Raw genomic sequence first — 19,237 nt, forward strand, 5'->3', positions numbered from 1 at the left:
TTTAATACTGCCTTCTTTACATACTATAAAATTTAATTCAGCATACAAAATATTGGGTAAAAATATCTTCATTCTGCTTGAGGTTAAGAGGTGATTTGCTACTATCTTAGAAGATAGACAATGGCTGGTCCTTCAGATGTTCTTGGACTCCAGTTCCCATAATTCCTCATCAATGCTCACAGGATTAGGGCTGCTGGGAGCTGAAGTTAAGAACATCAGGAGCCCCACCCGTTGCCTACTGTATTTAGGTAGTGGTCAATCACACGTGGATTGCTATAGTCTCTAGTCATTCTTCTTCTAGCATAAGCATCATGCTATGTACCCCAGTCCTGAAGGAGATAATACATCTTTGTTGGCTACAGAAAAAAAAGGAGAAAGTATCATAAAATGTCATTTTGGTAAGATGGCAGTAAATTTTAAAAAAAACATTTTTCTCAGTCTCTGTGTTCTGAAACTCGCACAGTGTTTGTCTAGAAATTTTCTTCCTGTGGTAAGATGGAAAAGGACTACGATTTACATATAATAGAATGAATGTAGCAATGCTCTGACAAGTCCAATTTACATTGTTATGTTGCCTTCATAGATTAGGAAAAAAAAAAAAGAACAGCTCAGCAAACCTATTATTACATTTGAGAAATCATTAGTCCCAAAGGAGTAATAACAGTACACTATTAACATTCTGAGTACATTTTTCGGCTTCAGTGTTGTTAAAAAAACATTATAAATATGCAAATTTCAGATCAACAAATCCAAAATAAAATGCACTGAAAATACTGATATGTAGACAAAAGTTTATTTACACCATACAACATTTTAAATATTTTATACACAGCTGCAGCAGGAAAAGCTATTCCGAGCTTCCCAGAGAAAACTGCAATAATAAAGATGTGAAATATATTATTCATATAAAAGTGAGATTATTACTTTATTGCATTTAAAGCAATGAAGAATGTAGCTCAACAGACATTCATTTAATGACAACAAAACTTTGCTTTCTTCTGCTTCCTCTTCTTTTTTTTCTTCTTCTTCTTCTTCTTCTTCTTCTTCTTCCTCCTCCTCCGCCTCCTCTTCTTTTTTTTTATATTATAAAGTAAAAAGTGTAGTAATGGCCAAACAGACTGTTATAAACTTTAAAAACTGCATAAATATATACATTGTGCTTCATGGTGAAGTTTTTTGAAAACTAAACCAAATGAAGCTGTTACAACATGAACCGTTGTCTGAGGTTTATCTATAAAGATTGACCTTACAAATCCATTCCACGGGTACTTACAAGACACGATGGTAAGAATTGTACACCTGGGGCCTCCACTAGGTTGGCTAGTGGAAATCGATTGTGTGACAAGAAAACCCACTGACTTCTGGCCCAGGAAGGTGCTGATATGCCTTAGCCATGGTGTCCAAACAGGCTGGGTCAGGCTTCCCAACGTCTCTGGAGTGTCAGTGCAAACAAAATGATTCTAGGATAAGCTTTGCGCCTCAGTTTATTTCACCTGTCATTAAACCTCGGTTTGAAAATCACCTTCTTGTACGTCTAAAGGCAAGTTCAGACATTTTTCCCATTCTGATGGTCTTAGTTCTAAAGCATCTTTTGCCTCTGAATCTAATACGTTGATGGTGGTATAATGTTGGTAATCGCTTGGGGTTTTGAAACTGTCCCAGGGACTCTTGCTGCTTCCTGCTGGATTTTCCTGTGAAAATTGGGAGATTTGGGGGGGGGGGGAGAGAGAGAGAGAGAGAGAGAGAACGATTAAAAAGAATATAAAAATAACATTTCCTTTTCTGTTTTAGCTTATTCAAGAAATCACATGGGGAAACCAGTCATCAGAAGATAAGCTGATTTATCTCTGTTTGGCATAAGAGAAGATACCATCGCTGAAGGGAGTCAGCCTGGCCTATATTGAGTGTCCATTCTCTCATCCCTTTCCAAGGGGAGGTCACTGATACACTGGAAGGGTTGCCAAGAAAGCTGCCAAACGAATTCCCAGCACTGAGCTGAAAACAGAGCAAATTAAGAGTTCACCCACCATCCCTGGCAGCTGTATGTTCAATTGACATTTCTTGGAAAAGGAAGCAGTCATGACAGACAAGAAGTGATTGAACACTTCCAACAAAATGTTATGAAGTTAAAGATTTCATGCTTTGCTGTGAACCAAAGTTGATAGTGGTTTGGAAGACCTTACAGGAAAAAGTAGCATAGCTTTCTTTCTATGGATGGTTATATGTGTTGAATTGGCTTTGGATAATAAGCTAAAGGGATGCAATGATATCTATATTTTTATCACTTTTATCACAAATTTTAAGAAAATCCCAATACACATACAATCTCATGTGGGAACACATATATAAAGAGAGAGAAACTTAAATTTTCCTACTCCTTTTGCACCATGGAATTTAATTTTGTCTTAATTCTTTGGTCCAATGGAACATTTCTTTTAAATCTCTTGTTCACATATGGAAAAGGACATTTTTCCAAACAGAAAAAAGGGAATAGTAAGACAACAAAGATCCCTGCTGCATGCATTTCATATAGATGAAATGACCACCCAGTCTGATTAAAAAAATGTTGCAATGCAATCTAATTTAATCATTGCTTTTTTTAAACATATAAACCCCTCAGTCACTATAGTCTCGAGGTCTTGGAGACTCCTAGTTTCCTTAAAAATTTTGGACACGAAACAAAAATGCTTGCTTTGTTTATTGTACAAGTATACCAAAGATGCATGATGATGCTAGATATTCTTGCTGGTTGCCCTAGAGTTATAAAATTCTTTCTGAGGTTTACTAAAGTATGGCTCCTACTTGATTTATGCTGCTGCTCACTGCTGGATTGGCCTAATATAGAAACAGGAAGATCAGGCTGATGAGTAATCCTTTTAAAAAAAATTCTACCAGAGAAATGAGTTTGCCCCCATAATTTATCTTCAAAACTGGTAAGTGTATGAAATTATATACATACATACATACATACGTACGCACGTACGTACATACATATATATATATATATATATATATATATATATATATATATATGTATGCACGTGCGCAAGCATGTGTATGTATGTATAATTTCATACACTTACCAGTTTTGAAGATAAATTATGGGGCAAACTCATTTCTCTGGTAGAATTTTTTAAAAGGATTACTCTGAGAGTTTTCTGAAACCTCAGAAAACATATATATATATATATATATATATATATATATATATATATATATATATATATATATATATATGTTTTCTGAGGTTTTCACGGTTATATGTAGGTCTTTGGTTGTTCGGGTTTTCTCCGTGTAATTGGAAGTGTCTTGCCGATGTTTCGAAGTCTCATTCGTCATCTTCAGGCTGGTGTTTACTGCTTCGTGCTCCTAGAAGCACGAAGCAGTAAACACCAGCCTGAAGATGACGAATGAAACTTCGTTGAAATGTCGCCAAGACACTTCTAATTTTACATGGGAGAAAACCCGAACAACCAAAGACCTACATACATACATACATACATACATACATACATACATACATACATATATACACACACACACACACACACATATACATATATATATATATGTAGATCAGAAAACAAATATATATATGTGTGTGTGTGTGTGTGTGTAATTTTATATATATATATGTATGTATGCAGGTTTTTGTATGTTCGGGTCTTTTCCCGTGTAAGATTGTATGTATGTATATGTATGTATGTGTGTATGTGTGTGTGTGTGTGTGTGGAGGGAGAGCGAGAGCGAGCGCTAGTCATGAAATTAAAGAGCTAGTCATGAATTTTTTTAAAAAAATCCTATATTGTTTTCTGTTCAGCTTTGTATGTGCTCACACTGTGTATTACTAGATAAACTGCAGGACAGAAGAAAAGATTGATAACCTTCTTTGATGAAGGAATAGTGATGCAAAGCAGGAGAACTCTTAATGTGGATAAGGTCTTACATCTGATAAAAGCAGAAATGGGCCTCTATAATCCTAAGGATTTTCTATTAGCATGAAATCTGTTTCTAATTTACACCAAAGCTAATAAATCGTTTGCTAACAATCTTTTAAGAGAGGCTCAATCTTAAGCCACTGGAGTTTCATTTTAACATGGTGCCGAAGGCACCTAGCACCTTAGCTGCTCTTAAATTTGCAGCATTCTGCACAGAATACAAAAATGTAGATTTACTTAAAATTTTGTTTATTTCAATTGTACATTATAACAGTAAGTTGCTTTATGGATGAAAATGATCAAAAAAGTTCGTTTTTGCTAATATTATATAAGAACAATACCCATCCTAACTATTAAATCACAATAACTTATATTGGTGGTATTTTTATTTTTCATTTTTGCATTCGATTGTCAAAGTTTTAGGCTGTCTTTATATTTGAATTTGCCAAAGTAAGAGGGACAGATCCTTAGGGCATATACAAAGAACCAGTTTCATCTGCTGTCTTCCAGAGGTCATAGACTGTGTTGACATACATTTGCTCTGCCCCCTATAATCGATCCTAGGCCTGCCTCATTAGTGAAGTTTATGTCTGGTGTTATCCTAGTAAATGACTGTGGAGGTAGCTAAGGTGCTAAATGGGTCTCCTTGCTGGTGGACAAAGCATCCATCAATTGCTCTCCCTAATCTTGGAGGCAGAGACAATTCTGGAAGAAGAACCGTGAGTTTAGTCATCTGTCAGAACTTGATCTGATCTGGAGGAGTAGTCCCAGTAAACCAGGAGAGGTTTTATTAGGAGATCCTTACCCATGCTTTGTGTCACTTGCAGGGCTTTCTTTCTTTCTTTCTTTCTTTCTTTCTTTCTTTCTTTCTTTCTTTCTTTCTCTCTCTCTCTCTCTCTCTCTCTCTCTCCCTCTCTCATATATCTTTCTATTTATCGTATGGCATGACATGTGATGTGCCACCCAGAAAAATATGGCATACTTCACTTAATCCTCCAAGGAAATTAAAGGCAAATGAGGTCCAGGCAGAAGAAGTACATCATGTCTTCAATATCTAAGGGACAGGTTTGGTCAAAACTCAACAGCACTTTTTCGTGCGGCTATCGATAAAAATAGGATCACCAATATGATTGCCAACATCCGATGATGGATATGGCACAAGAAGAAGATGGCATGTATCATACATGCACTAGCAATATATACGTTAACATTTTATTTAGATTAGTAAAACACAATGAAATATAAATGTTAAAAAGATCTACGTTCAAATGCCAATGTCTAGGCCGTAACTTTCTACACAGGGAATCCCACAGATCCCTGGCATGGTTTGTTGGAATTTATATCTGTAGGTTGTTCATGAAAATGGCAGTGGCACTAAGTGAAGTGGAAGAGGGACGAAACCTGGGCTTTAGTCAGCATCCCCACTGTGCACCCTGTGTTGCCATGCTATATTAGGATATATTGGTGTATTGCCATGCTATATTGTGGGAATTAGGAACCTGTGACATACCACTATACCATAACCTATCATCTCTCTCTCTCCCTCCTTCCCTCCCTTCCTCTCTCCCTCGTCTCTCTCTCTCTCTCACACACAAGCTATCCATCATCTATATACCACATTAAATGGCAAAAAGCATCACTAAAAAGTGAATAAGGGTTTTTAAAAATCTGAAAGATTTAAAAGAACTAAGAATGCCATATCTGAGAAGATTCTATCAATGTATCTCTAAAGCAGGGACCCTAGGAAAGTTTCTAAAGATGATAAGGCAAAGGACGGTTGTTTCTTTATGGAAGAACACTTCTATTTCAAATAATTATGGCATATGGAGGTAACTACCGATTATTTGAGTTCTGCTTGGAAATTGACTGGAAGCCAACAAAATCTGTTTATTTTTGGTAGAGATAGGTGACATTTTAAAGCAACAATTTAAGATTAAAATTTTAAGCTACCTAAAATTTCCAGTTTTCAAACACCGTTATATGTATAGTTCATAATGCTAGATGTCATAATTAATGCTAGATGTTGCCAAAGCATAACTATGAACATGGGAATCTAATATTCATAGTATTATACAAGAATTATGAATATTAGAAGAATTGTGGAAAGTGGATAGCTGGGAAATCTCCTTTATAAAAAGTATTTATATGAGTACCTGGTAAGCAATGAATTTTAACAATGTTTTCTAAATCTTCTCTTATCACTAGCAGCTGAGCTTTATTTCCACTTCTTGGATATTTTTATTAACTTACATTAAGTAATATACACTTTTTTGAATATATTATCTTAAATTTATGGTGTTTCCCTTCCCCCCAACAGTTCTAAAAAATATGGCATTCTTTCATAAGCGATAGTTAAAATTATATAATCCATACTTACCATACTTCCTGATTTTGGTACATCTCTAAATCTGTCTAGTGTCTGAAATTTCTGATTTAATTCTTGAAACAGTTCCATGTGTCTCTTCCTCGTATGCATGACCTTCTGCAAAATGGAATATAATTGCTTAGTATTTATAATGAGCATAATTTTTTTCAAACAACCATTATTTCCTCCAACATAACAAAGCAAATTGAATTTGGCCAAGATGTGGAAATGAAACAGGCCATGTCATACATTTGATCTGCTGTTGGAATTGGACGGCTGTTTCTCCCTTGTACATTCTGGAATTCCTGAAAAACAGCGCTGGCTTATTTTGTGTTTCTGAAGGTGCATCATCACAAGAAGCTAAGTACCACTAGGAATAAAACTTCTCAGGAGCATACTCAGCTCTACAGATATGCATGCAGATATATGTGCATGTGTTTTTTTAAAAATGTACTTTCAAAATGATTGTCTGCTAAATAAATATACCTCATGGTAAGACATAGCGTTGGAAGAAACTTAGCAAAGGAGCGTAAAAACAGATAATAAAATGTGGGACGTGTTTTGTCATTTTATACATGCTGCCTAGAATAGAAATGTCACTTACAGCCGCTATAAAGAGGACTAAAATTATGACATGTAAGGTGGCTTCAAGCTTAAAGTCATGCAAGACGTGGTGATTCCATATGTCAATAATCACTTTTTTTAGAATTATTTTTTTTTTACTTTGGGATGCAATGGGCATCATTGAGAGCATCATGTGTGCAATGGTGCCTGAAGGCATCATATCCTTATAAGCTTTTGGCCTATTTAAAGGAGACCCACAAAGGAAAGAGTTTTGAATCAAAATACAACAGTATACAAGGAGCTTCTATCCTTAAGATCTCTGCGTGCCTGGCTACCTTTAGCCCAGAGGTCTGAAAAGGGCTATTTGGCCAGATAAGCTTACAATTTGTGATTGGGAACCAATTTACTACTGAATATTCAGTTCTTAGCACTGCATCTCTAAGACTATTTTAAGCCTACCCTTAATTTTACTGAAAAACAATTGGTTAGCTACTTAATCAATTGCATTTCCTAATTTAACATAACGTAACAACAGAGTTGGAAGGGACCTTGGAGGCCTTCTAGTCCAACCCCCTGCCTAGGCAGGAACCCTACACCATCTCAGTCAGATGGTTATCCAACATTTTCTTAAAAATTTCCAGTCTTGGAGCATTCACAACTTCTGCAGGCAAGTCGTTCCACTTATTAATTGTTCTAACTGTCAGGAAATTTCTCCTTAGTTCTAAGTTGCTTCTTTCTTTGATCAGTTTCCACCCATTGCTTCTTGTTCTACCCTCAGGTGCTTTGGAGAACAGCCCGACTCCCTCTTCTTTGTGGCAGCCCCTGAGATATTGGAACACAGCTATCATGTCTCCCCTAGTCCTTCTTTTTGTTAAACTAGACATACCCAGTTCCTGCAACCGTTCTTCATATGTTTTAGCCTCCAGTCCTCTAATCATCTTTGTTGCTCTTCTCTGCACTCTTTCTAGAGTCTCAACATCTTTTTTACATCGTGGAGACCAAAACTGGATGCAATATTCCAAGTGTGGCCTTACCAAGGCATTATAAAGTGGCACTAATTTTTTTATTCTTGATTTTGAAGGAAGCTAAGTGAGTTTGTAAGTGGAGGATAGATTTGGCAGAAATCAAATGGATTAGGGCTACATTCATATAAACTAAACCACGGTTAAACCATGGGTTAAAATAAATGAACAGCTTGTGTTTTCAGATTGTGAAGGGAACTGAAATTTTTTAATTGCATTAAATATATTTTAACATTACACCACTATTTCTGAGTATTTCCACATCAAAATGGTGAGAAGCTGAATCCTCATTTGTTACCAATTGTAGTTAGCGTCAGTTCTAAAGTTTCAAGAAATGCCTCAGGCCCTGCTTTGTTCTTGATTTGGCTACCTCTAGTATATAAGTACTGTGCAAGTATTAGGCAGTTGTGTAAAAAATACTATAAATTAAGAATACTTTCAGAAATAGAAGTGTTAATAGTTTATTTGTATCAATTAACAAAATGGAAAATAAGTGAACAGAAGAGAAATCCAAATCAAATCAACATTTGGTGTGACAACCCTTTGCCTTCAAAACAGCAGCAAGTCTTCTAGGTAAACTTTCACACAGTTTTGAAGGAATGTGGCAAGGTTCCTTCAAGGCTGTTCCAAACATCTTGGAGAACTAATCACAGTTTTTCTGCCTCAAATCCTTCTGTCTCTTCCTGTAATCCCAAACAGACACAAGGATATTGAGATCAGGGCTCTGTAGGGGCCGAACCTGAACACTCTTTGTACTTCAGGCTGAAGATAATGATATTGACTGTACCTTTGGGACCATTGTCCTGCTGCATAATCAATTTAAGGCCAATCAGACACCTCCCTGATGGTATGGCGTGATGGACAAGTATCTTCCTGTATTTATTCCTGTACAGCATTTTTGCACAACTGCCTAACTCTTTTGCACAGTACTATATGTCACTTGTAAATCATAATGGTGGAATTCCCATAATGCTAAGCCAAATGAGGCATGTTATGTTGCTATTTAGCACTACATGTGAACTTAATCTACAAATCCAAAATATACAATACTATCAGATCAGATAGGGTGGGTACACTCCTAGTTCCTTCCCCTAAATATTGTCACCTAACGGGAACTAGGGCAAACTTTGCCCTATGTATCATTCTGTCCACTGAAGTTTCAGCAGACCTCTAACCTTCTAGCCTTCTGCAAAGCTTTGAAGATGTGGTTTTTCCCTCATGTGCTGGGATAGGATGAGGCCAGTAGTGGGTTTCTACCGGTTTGCCCTGGTTCGGGAGAATTGGTAGTGGCGGTGGCGGCGGGCTCCGCTCACCAACCCAGAGGTCATCATGGACGGTCTGCGCATGCGCAGAAGCTCCACACTTGTGCTCACAGTTCCAAACCAGTAGCGAAGGTAAGTGGACCCCACTACTGGATGAGGCTGATGAGGGGGCTTAATAAGGATTTGGAAATGTAACTTCAGCACCAGGTTTTTAACATCCAGGGTTTTAATAGATTTATGTTTGGCGGTTTTTACTGGTGTTGTCTTCATTGATTTAACCTGTTGTTATATTTATAATTGTTTAATGTAATGTTCTATTACATTGTAAGCTGCCTAAAGTCACCTTGAATTGTGAAATCGGCTCATATAAATTTAATAAAAGGAATTGTTGATTGGGAGTCTCCCAGAGTTCAATATAAGATGTATACTGTGTGTATGTATATATATAATCTACTCTTACCCAAGGCCTTTGGAAAAGGCCACATTTTAAGGCTGTTCCAAGCATGACCAGATGTATTTCAGAGCGAATGGTATTCCAAAGGGCATATGCTGAGATAGAGAAGGCATCTCTCTCTTCGTCCCTCTTTTCCAAATTACAAAATAATATACAGGGAGTTTCTTGTTTGACAAATTTGGTTATTCGTCCAATTGGCGCTTCTACTGGACAGATATACCTGCCTCCATGCTGAGTACATGATAGATGTGGGATTTTGACAGATACTGTATGTGAACTACATGTGATATATGTATGCTCTATATTTAAACACCAAATTCTACAGCAGCAGAAACCAGTAAAACTTGGTGAAATATCCACACTTTGGCTGAGAAGTAGAATATGGGTGAAAGATAAAGGTGAACAGAATATTTTTACATGTTCTCAGGAGCAGTGGTGAAATCTGTTCTCTTAGAAGAATGTCTTCAAATCAGTTGCCATAGAGAAAAATGCCAAGAAAGAGAACCGCACGGAGTATCTGACCTTTTAAATGGCACTGTCTGACTCCCAAGATTTATTCGATTATGTAATTTTTCCTGATATGCTCAGGGGGAAAAAAAGTTATAATTGCTTTTTTGGTACTTGATTTGGTACTTAATGTCTCATTGTCTTTCTACATCATTTTGTGAAGATTGTTAAGTGGATGCCTTCTACTTTGTTTTTCTTTGGGCCCAGGCAAAGTATATGTAAAAATAGGTTTGTAATTTTTAAATCTTTCAGATAAAACTTTTCTCCCTACCTCCCCCCACTTTTTTTTAAAAAAAAAAAGAATAATGGGTGCATGGGTATTGAAGTACGAGTGGGAAGAAGGAGAGGGCTTTTGGATGTGACTGATTACCATTGTATAAAAACACATCAGTACTGGAAATCAGAAAATGGGACCAGCAGGTACAATAACACTTTTATTTCCCTGCTTTCCTTCTCCGATTACATTCCCAGAATGGTTTTCATTGAACTAGCATTGCCCAGTTATGTTATGAAAACTCCCTTGGGAGGTGGGGGCTAGTCTTTTAAATGCAGTCTCAAAATATTTCACTTTCTTCTATGGTAAAAGCCAGGAGGCAATCCTCAATCTCTATTTCCTAAAAAACCTTCGGAAGAATGGAGTAATTTATTTATTTCTATTTATTTATTAAATTTATATGCTCGTCAGTAAAGTGACTCTAATTGTTTTCCCAGTTGTATTGTATGGCTGTGAGAACTGGACCATAAGGAAGGCTGAACGCCGAAGAATTGATCTTTCAAGTGGTGGTGTTGGAGAAGACTCTTGAGAGTCCTTTGAGCTGCAAGGAGATTTATTTTATTTATTCAAATTTATTCAAATTTATCTAGTCATTCCTAAAGGAAATCAACCCTGACTGTTCTTTGGAAGGGCATACTGAAGCTGAGGCTCAAATACTTTGGCCACCAGATGAGAATAAAAGACTCATTGGAAAAGACCCTGATGTTGGGAAAGATGGAAGGCAAAAGGAGAAGAGTACAGCATAGCATCATCGACACAGCAAACATGAATTTGGGCAAACTCTAGGAGATGGTGGGGTTTGGTCTAGTGGTTAAAGTACAAGGCTAGATACCAGGAGACTGTGAGTTCTAGTTCTTCCTTAGGCATGAAAAATAGCTGGGTGACTTTGGGCCTGTCACTCTCTCTCAGCCTACCTCACTTCACAGGGTTGTTATGGAAAAAACTGGAAGAGGAAGTAATATTATGTACATTTGTTGCCTTTATTTACTTGTAAAAATAATAAAGGTGGGATAAAATAATCTAAAAATTAATTAACTAATTAAACATTTCACATCTGAACTATTGGCTTTGCATGTCAGAAAATGTTCACACAGAAAGGTGATCCAAGCTAGTTAAAATGTTTGATAGATTTACAGTGCATTTTTAAAAAATCACCTAATAAAATCACCTTACTTCTTATGCAAGTTTTTAATAATGCAATTTTTAAAACACTATATTTTTTTTAGTAAAGTTGTTTTTTTTAAAAAAAAAAATACAGTTCATTACTAGATAAATGATAATGATCAACTAGATTATTTTGTCAATTGCAGGAATATTTGTGTGTAGTATTATTGCCTATTATGTACTGCTTTCTGTTTATTCACATTAATATGAATGATTTTTCTGGTTTTAATGAGTATAAATGATGATAAAGTTGTCCTAAGAGTACGTTGAATATGCAACGTTTCACATAATTAATTATACCAGATTGTTCCGGTTAGCATAAACAGGAAGTGTCAGGCATAAAAAAAGATTCCACACATTCTATATATTTAGATCAACTGAAGAAGAATACTCTGTTCTGAATAAATACACATGCTTCTCAGTCCTAAATCTTTATCTTAAGCCTAACATCTAAAGAAACCAATGGCAATTATTTTTAAGTGACAGAATGAAGTTGTTAGGTGCTAACAACTTCTTTACATTTTGCTGATCAGGTACATCAATCTTTCACAATGAGAAAGTGTGTTTAGGTCTGAAGCATTTAAGTTTCAATTCTGCATAAACTAAGCAAAATCAAACATATGCATTTAGAAACTTATAAAGTAAAGGTAAAGGTTCCTCCGCACACGTGTGCTAGTTGTTCCTGACTCTAGTGGCGGTACTCATCTCTGTTTCTAAACTGAAGAGTCAGTGGTGTCCGAAGACGTCTCCAAGGTCATGTGGCTGGCATGACTAAACACCAAAGGCACACGGAATGCTGTTACCTTCCCACCAAAGGTGGTCCCTATTTTTCTACTTGCATTTTTTTACGTTCTTTCGAACTGCTAGGTTGGCAGAAGCTGGGACAAGTAAGCTGGGAGCTCACTCTGTTACGCAGTACTAGGGATTCAAACCACTGAACTGCCAACCTTCTGATCGACAAGCTCAACATTTTATCCACTGAGCCACTGCCTCTCTTAGAAATTTATAACACTACATAATGAAAATTAACCTGAGAAATTGAAAACTCCCAAAACTTAAAAATTCTGAAAGAGCAATATATAGAACACCATAACTTAGGGACTGTATATTTAATCGGCCTATAACTGTTTGAGTTTAATAGAGGACACTTGGTTAATTAATAAGACTTTAGGTTCAATCCTAATCATTCCATGAATAATTTCATCTGAGCAATTTCAGAGAATTCTCCCCAAATGTATTTGGAGATAGCAGTACACCATGTACACACTTCTCACAAGTGCTTCTCTTATACATAGCAACTTTCTGAAACGTGTGCCTTCTGGGTCCTTATATACCTATCATGGGTCAGTGGGAAGGGATTCAGTCTGAATTGTGAAAAATATAGAAATATATGATGATAATTGATCTTTATTCTTTTACATGATTGCTTGTAAATTAACTTGACTTCTAATTAATGGAAGGAAAGGAATTATTATATATTTATATTCATATGTTTAAACAGGTGGACCAATTTAAAAGTCCATGGTCCAACCCCTCCCCCAAGAATTTTGTCAGTAAGACGGGAATTCCAAATTAATATATACAAGGAGACAATTTGTGTAGGAATAAAATGATATGAAATAGGCTAAGGAAGTAGAGTTGTAATAATATCAAAACAAAAGAAAACAAAGGTGTTTTTTTTAAAAGATCATCATCTAAAAAAATGCATAACCTGAAAAGAAAAGAAAGGTCGTACACATTTTTTAAAAACGCACACAACAGAATGTTTCCCCTTATAATTAAAAGCATTGATTATTGTTTGTAAATGCTGAATTAAAATATGTTTAAACAAATATCTCACACTCATCATACTTTGAATCAAATGCATAATGGCTGAATATAAGTAGTATAGGAACACTTACTTCAAAGTCGAGGTCAGAATAACGTGATTTTCTCCTCTGTTAAATGTTGGTTGAAAACAAAACAAACAAAATCACATATTAATTTAACTGAGCATCAGTACAATAACAATGCTGCATTTGTTCTAGATAATAGTTATTTATTGACTTACTTAATGGAATTTCTATGCTATTCTAAATGAGCAGAACACTGCTTAGTTTTTCATGGAATATTTGAACTGGATATAGGTTTTTATCATATTTAAAATAGATCCACTAGGCAAGGGAACAATGATTTGCAAATCCTACAAGTGGGTCACCTCTAAATATGATTAAAGCTCAATCTAATCCAGTATCTGGTGGAATTACTTTAATATCACTTCAACGTATTATTTCATAAAACTCTAATTGCCCATTATGCTAACAAAAAAAAAATCCCTATTTCCTTAATTTTACCATTTGAACTTGTGTAAAGGAATATAACCTAGGTTTACTTGACAGATTTTTTTCCTTAACCATCTTTTAGCCTTTATTGTCCCATTAAGATGAAGATCTTCTTAAGTCTGAGTTTTTCAAATAGGGAAACTTGCTTTCAGCTCATTTTAAAAGAAATAGAATATATGAGAACAATCTAAAACAGATCAGATAATTTCATAATACCAAAACTTCCTTCCTTTCAAACTTCATCAGGAGAATGCAAGAAATTACTTTCAACCTTCTAATTTTCATTTTGGTGGTTTAGCATCAGAGGTGGGCTGCTACTGGTTTGCATTGGTTCTCCTGAACCGGATGTTAATTTTCTGAGCAGTTCAGAGAATCGGTTGTTGGGGGAAAAAAATCTTTTCCCACTTTACAGGGCTAATCCTACAAGGGAGGCAGGAAGGAAACATTCTGGTATGCCTGTATTTCTAGCCTAATCCTTATCTTAATTGCCCTGCTGCTTCAGAAACTGCCTCTGGGTTAAGCTTGTTACATTGTAAACTTTCTGTCTGTAGGCTGAACTTCTCCTGAGTCCATCCGTCTGTCCGTCTCCCCCCGGAATTTTTTGTGGTACTTTTATTCTTGACTTTCTTAAAGATTGTTAAAACATTGTTTTAAGCTTTTTGGAGTACACTTCCAACACGGCTGGAACAGCTATTTACAAGGGTTGGCATAGCCATAGAAGAAATGGCTGAAAGGCAGATGCAAGCTTGGCATTCTGTCTGATTTTTTTACTGCCTTTCTGGGGGCATGTGTTCTTTCCTTAAATCTGGATGATTACCTAAGGATATCTTGTGAGGTGAGTGAGACCAGCTGGTATCTTTAAGTGGTGCAAATGGATCTAATGATTGCTTCTCCTGGGTGGGAAAGGATGTTTTGTCAGTTCACTGTGCACAGGAGTCTCTTGTCTATGGGAATCTTCAGTCACCCAAATCATGGTTGTCCCAAAGGTGCTTTTTTCAAGAGGCAGTTGGACTTTCTTGATTTCCAGAAACTCCAGTTGCCTCTTGAAAAAGCACCTTTGGGACAGGGGTCTCTTGCATTGTGTCAAAGTGAGCAAGGAACATGATTGTTCATTGATAATAAGTGGTTCCTCCTTCCAATTTGTTTTAGTTTTCTCTCATGATAATATGGCATAGTAACATGGCACCGATTGTAGAAAGTTATCACCCACCCCTCTCCTAGAAGAATGAAATATTTTGAGAAATGTGAAAAAGGAAGAATATATTTCCCTGAATGAGAAATGGAAAAACATGTTTTCTTAGAGGGAGAAAGCAGCCCCCACCTTCCTTAATAACCCACAGAAGATGTCAGCACTTAAGAGATAAAGAGATAGATAGCTATATTCATAGGCAAAAATTCCCTGCAGCAAGGTCTGAACAAAAGCAGAATGGGATTATCCCTCACTCAAGATGTTAATTTGTTAATTTGTCTCTTTAGCTTGGCATTTTGTAGCCCAAATATGCCCACCCACTTTCTGGAGATCTTAAATGACCTCTCTGCTAAAGGGTTTTACTTTATGAGCAAGAATAACTTGGCTGATGATAGTTATCCTTGTATTTAACTATTAGCCCCTCGTGGCTCCCGCATGACACCCATCCTGCGCAGACTGCACTGGCTACCTGTGGCCTTCCGGGTGCGCTTCAAGGTTCTGGTGACCACCTTTAAAGCGCTCCATGGCATTGGGCCGGGTTATTTACGGGACCGCCTACTGCTACCGAATACCTCTCACCGACCCGTGCGCTCTCATAGAGAGGGTCTCCTCAGGGTGCCGTCAGCGAGGCAATGTCGTCTGGCGACGCCCAGGGGAAGGGCCTTCTCTGTGGGGGCTCCCACCCTCTGGAACGAACTACCCCCCGGACTTCGTCAGCTTTCGGACCTCCGGACCTTCCGCCGCGGGCTTAAAACATACCTATTTAATTGTGCAGGACTGAGCTAGATTTTAAATTTATGGGTTTTAATTGGGTTCTGTTTTTATATTTTAATAACGGGCTTTAGAATAAGTTTTTTAACTGTTTTTATATTGTATTTGTGTTATGTATTTTTAAGTGCCTGTAAACCGCCCTGAGTCCTTCGGGAGATAGGGCGGTATATAAATATGATTAATAAATAAATAAATAAATAAAATATTTTGATTCATCAATGTGCTCTGGCAACCTGCCTGATTTGTAACTCGGGGTTGCAGGTATTGCTTAGGAAAAGGAAGCTATTCAGACAGAATGGTTTAGATATCCATGAGGGCTATGAGTCATTGATCTTCAGTGTGAATTCCCCCATTTCTAATCTAATGACTGGTATTTAAGGCAGCTTTTTGCAAGCAAAGAAGCTTTTTGTATTTTTGTACAGGTAATCCTTGATTTACAGCAGTTCATTTAGTGACCATTCAAAGCTACAAGGGCACTGAAAAAAGTGACTTATGACCGTTTTTCACACTTACGACTGTTGTAGCTTCCCCACGGTCATGACAGGGCGGGCAAGGGAAGCGCCCCTCGATGTAAGTGACACTGAGTTGGCCACACCCACTCAGCCACGCCCACTCAGCCAATCATTAGGGCAGAGAACCAGTTGTTAAAAAATTTGCAACCCACCAGTGTTTAGTATACATCAAAAGAAGAGGTGAAAGATTGGCTAGAGAAAAGAAATAAGATGGCCAACAGCTAACTGAATTTGGTCTTTTAAATCTACAGTGTTGTGTGGCCATAATTGTTGCCTTGATAAGCTTTCACAGAATCAAACGATAGAAGGATGCGATCTGCTGAATTTTGCATTTTGGACAATTGAGCACAAAGTGGTCCAATTCCATTTTGCATTTTGCCAGCAGGCTCGCTTAATAACGAAAGAAACTTCATTTATATGGCCAGAATAGGGCAATGAAATTTCATTGCCATCTGTGTAAGCTCTGTAGAATAAAAATACACATTCAGTACTCACTTCATTCAAGTGGCAATATATTTAGATAGAGGGCATAAGCGAAATGGGCCTATGGGGAATGCCATTGTTTTTGGCACTGTGACTTAGGAAAAAGGCCTGTAAATGCATTTCAGATGGAAACCCAATACAACAGGACATGCATCCATTCAACTCTGCCTTAAACCAAAGATGCGCACCTTTACTTTTTTTGTTCAAAGCTTGTACACTTTGAGTCAAGACTATTCTCCAAAGGACAGGGAAGGAAAAGAAGAGCTGAAATTAGTACTCCAGCATCAATTGCTACAAAATTCTGGACAAATTATTTCTACAACTCCTATTATTCTCAACCACCAAAATAGAAATCCGATACATCTGAAAGTCACCTGATTGGATCATGGGGCTTTTATTTGCAAAAGCAAATTGGGCAGGCTTTTCCCAGGCATTTGTTTTGTATTGCAAATAGGTTGTTAGCCCTTTGAGGTAGATCATGTCAGAAAAAAGAGATTACTGCACTAGGAGTCTTGGAAGGCACGTTATTGCCGTTAGACCAGGGGTGTCAAACTGGTGGCCTGTGGGCTGGATGCATCATGCGCAGGCCATGCCCTGTCATGTCCCACTCCTCCGCTGACGGCCGGGTCAGGGAAATCCGAATCAGGCTTGCCTCTGCAGCTCTGCCCAAAGTCCTAGCAAAGTCCTCAGAGCAGGCAGGAGACCAGAAAGTGACTTCAGCAAGATAAGTTCGACTTTGCCTGACTCAGAGACTGCCAGAAAGCAGATCCTTTATATAGGCCATGGGATGTGGCTCCATGACTCAGCACTCATTAAGGCCTGCCCCTCCCTTCCTTCTGTTGCCTCCGCCTATCCAATCTTCTGATGCGAGGGTCACTCCAATCAGCAGCTGTTGGAAATAATCTTTCCTCAGGCTCACATGCTGTGGAGGAGGGGGAGGAGTCTAGCTGCTCCGTTTGCCTGGGCATGGAGTCAGGGCTGGGGCCGGGGGATGCTCCCTCCTCTGCAGCCTGCTTGGGCATGGAGCCAGGGCTGGGACCGGGAGATGCCCCCTCCTCTTCAGCTTGTCTGGGCATGGAGCCAGGACTGGGGCCGGGGGATGCTCCCTCCTCTGCAGCCTGCTTGGGCATGGAGCCAGGGCTGGGACCGGGAGATGCCCCCTCCTCTTCAGCTTGTCTGGGCATGGAGCCAGGACTGGGGCCGGGGGGCATACATTCCTCCGTGTTCGGGAGCAGATAAGAAGGCCCCGGCTGCTGTGAGAGCGGACAAGACACAACATGCCCACCCCAGCTCCGCGAAGGGAAAAATGTCCAAAATGTCACATGATGGCAACGTGATGCCAGAAGTTTGACACCAGTGAGGTAGACTATTATAATAGAATCTTGAAAACCTGTCAAATCTCTCCTCTACGTATGCCCAACAAAATCAAAGTGGTGTGATTTTGAGTTCACACTTCCTACTTTTTCCAGGACACATATTTTTTTCTACAATAGTTTGTTATTTCCGTCCTCCTTTTCTGAATCAAATGCACATTCTTTCACATGTGGGGAGAAATAAATCTTGCCTAAAATCATATAACACTCTTGTGTGTTGAAATGCACACATAAAAAGGATACTGATAAGAAATTTGGGTGGGGGAGAGGGGGAAAGGGAAAAAATGAAATGGCCTCTGCTGGAAAGATGTTGCCCTTATGTGGATTGCCGGCATTTCTTTGGTTTTTAACTACAACCAGATTAACATCACAGGAAGTAAACAAAATTGAACCAAGTTTTAAATACTCTATCTGTCAAAAGGACAAAGTTGCCACTCATAAAATTGGCTTCTTTCAACAACGTGTTGTTAAAATTAGTCACAAGATGGAACTCTAAACTGTAGTTGACTGACAACAGACATGAACGTTTCTAACATCTTTGTAACTGGACCAGACAAAGGGAACTGCAGTGAAAGTATAGCAAAATGAGGCCTGTTCTGGATACAATAAACTATAATATACTGTTACATCTGAACAGAGTCAGACAAAGGGGAAATTAGTTTGGTGTAACGGTTAAGGTGCTGACCTAGAAACCAGGAGACTGTGAATTCTAGTGTTGCCTTAGGCATGAAAGCTTGCTGGGTGGATTGGGTTGGTCCTTTTCTTTCAACTCAACCCACCTCACAGGCTACTCCTCACTGGAGGAGGACAATTTACTTTCTCTCTTTCACTTAAAGTGAGATACATACACATCCTTTGTCACGAGGCTCGTGAATTATGATTTGTTTGTTATTAAAATTTATTATAGAAAAAGAGAGATCTATCAATACCATTTATGGAATTGCAAGAGTCTGATGTTAACTTAAGGGATCTGTTTGAAACCTTGATATCTGAAAAGCTACCTATTAAAAACAATCGGATGAAATCAGGACAAAAGGA

At 37.9% G+C, this 19,237-nt stretch overlaps 1 protein-coding gene across 1 annotated transcript in view; it reads right to left on the reverse strand.

The window, feature by feature from the left end:
• Positions 1 to 805: 805 nt before the first annotated feature.
• ADGRB3 (adhesion G protein-coupled receptor B3) overlaps positions 806 to 19,237 on the reverse strand; it is a 574,188-nt gene continuing 555,756 nt past the window's right edge. The window contains exons 29-31 of the mRNA XM_058176574.1: positions 13,452 to 13,487; positions 6,316 to 6,420; positions 806 to 1,691 (exon numbers count right to left, since the gene is read on the reverse strand). Of these exons, the coding sequence (XP_058032557.1) occupies positions 1,500 to 1,691; positions 6,316 to 6,420; positions 13,452 to 13,487 (333 nt within the window). The 3' untranslated portion in view covers positions 806 to 1,499. The remainder of the gene's footprint in view (positions 1,692 to 6,315; positions 6,421 to 13,451; positions 13,488 to 19,237) is intronic.

The sequence above is a fragment of the Ahaetulla prasina genome, chromosome 1 (genome assembly GCF_028640845.1).
Source record: "Ahaetulla prasina isolate Xishuangbanna chromosome 1, ASM2864084v1, whole genome shotgun sequence".
Classification (NCBI taxonomy): Eukaryota; Metazoa; Chordata; class Lepidosauria; order Squamata; family Colubridae; genus Ahaetulla; species Ahaetulla prasina.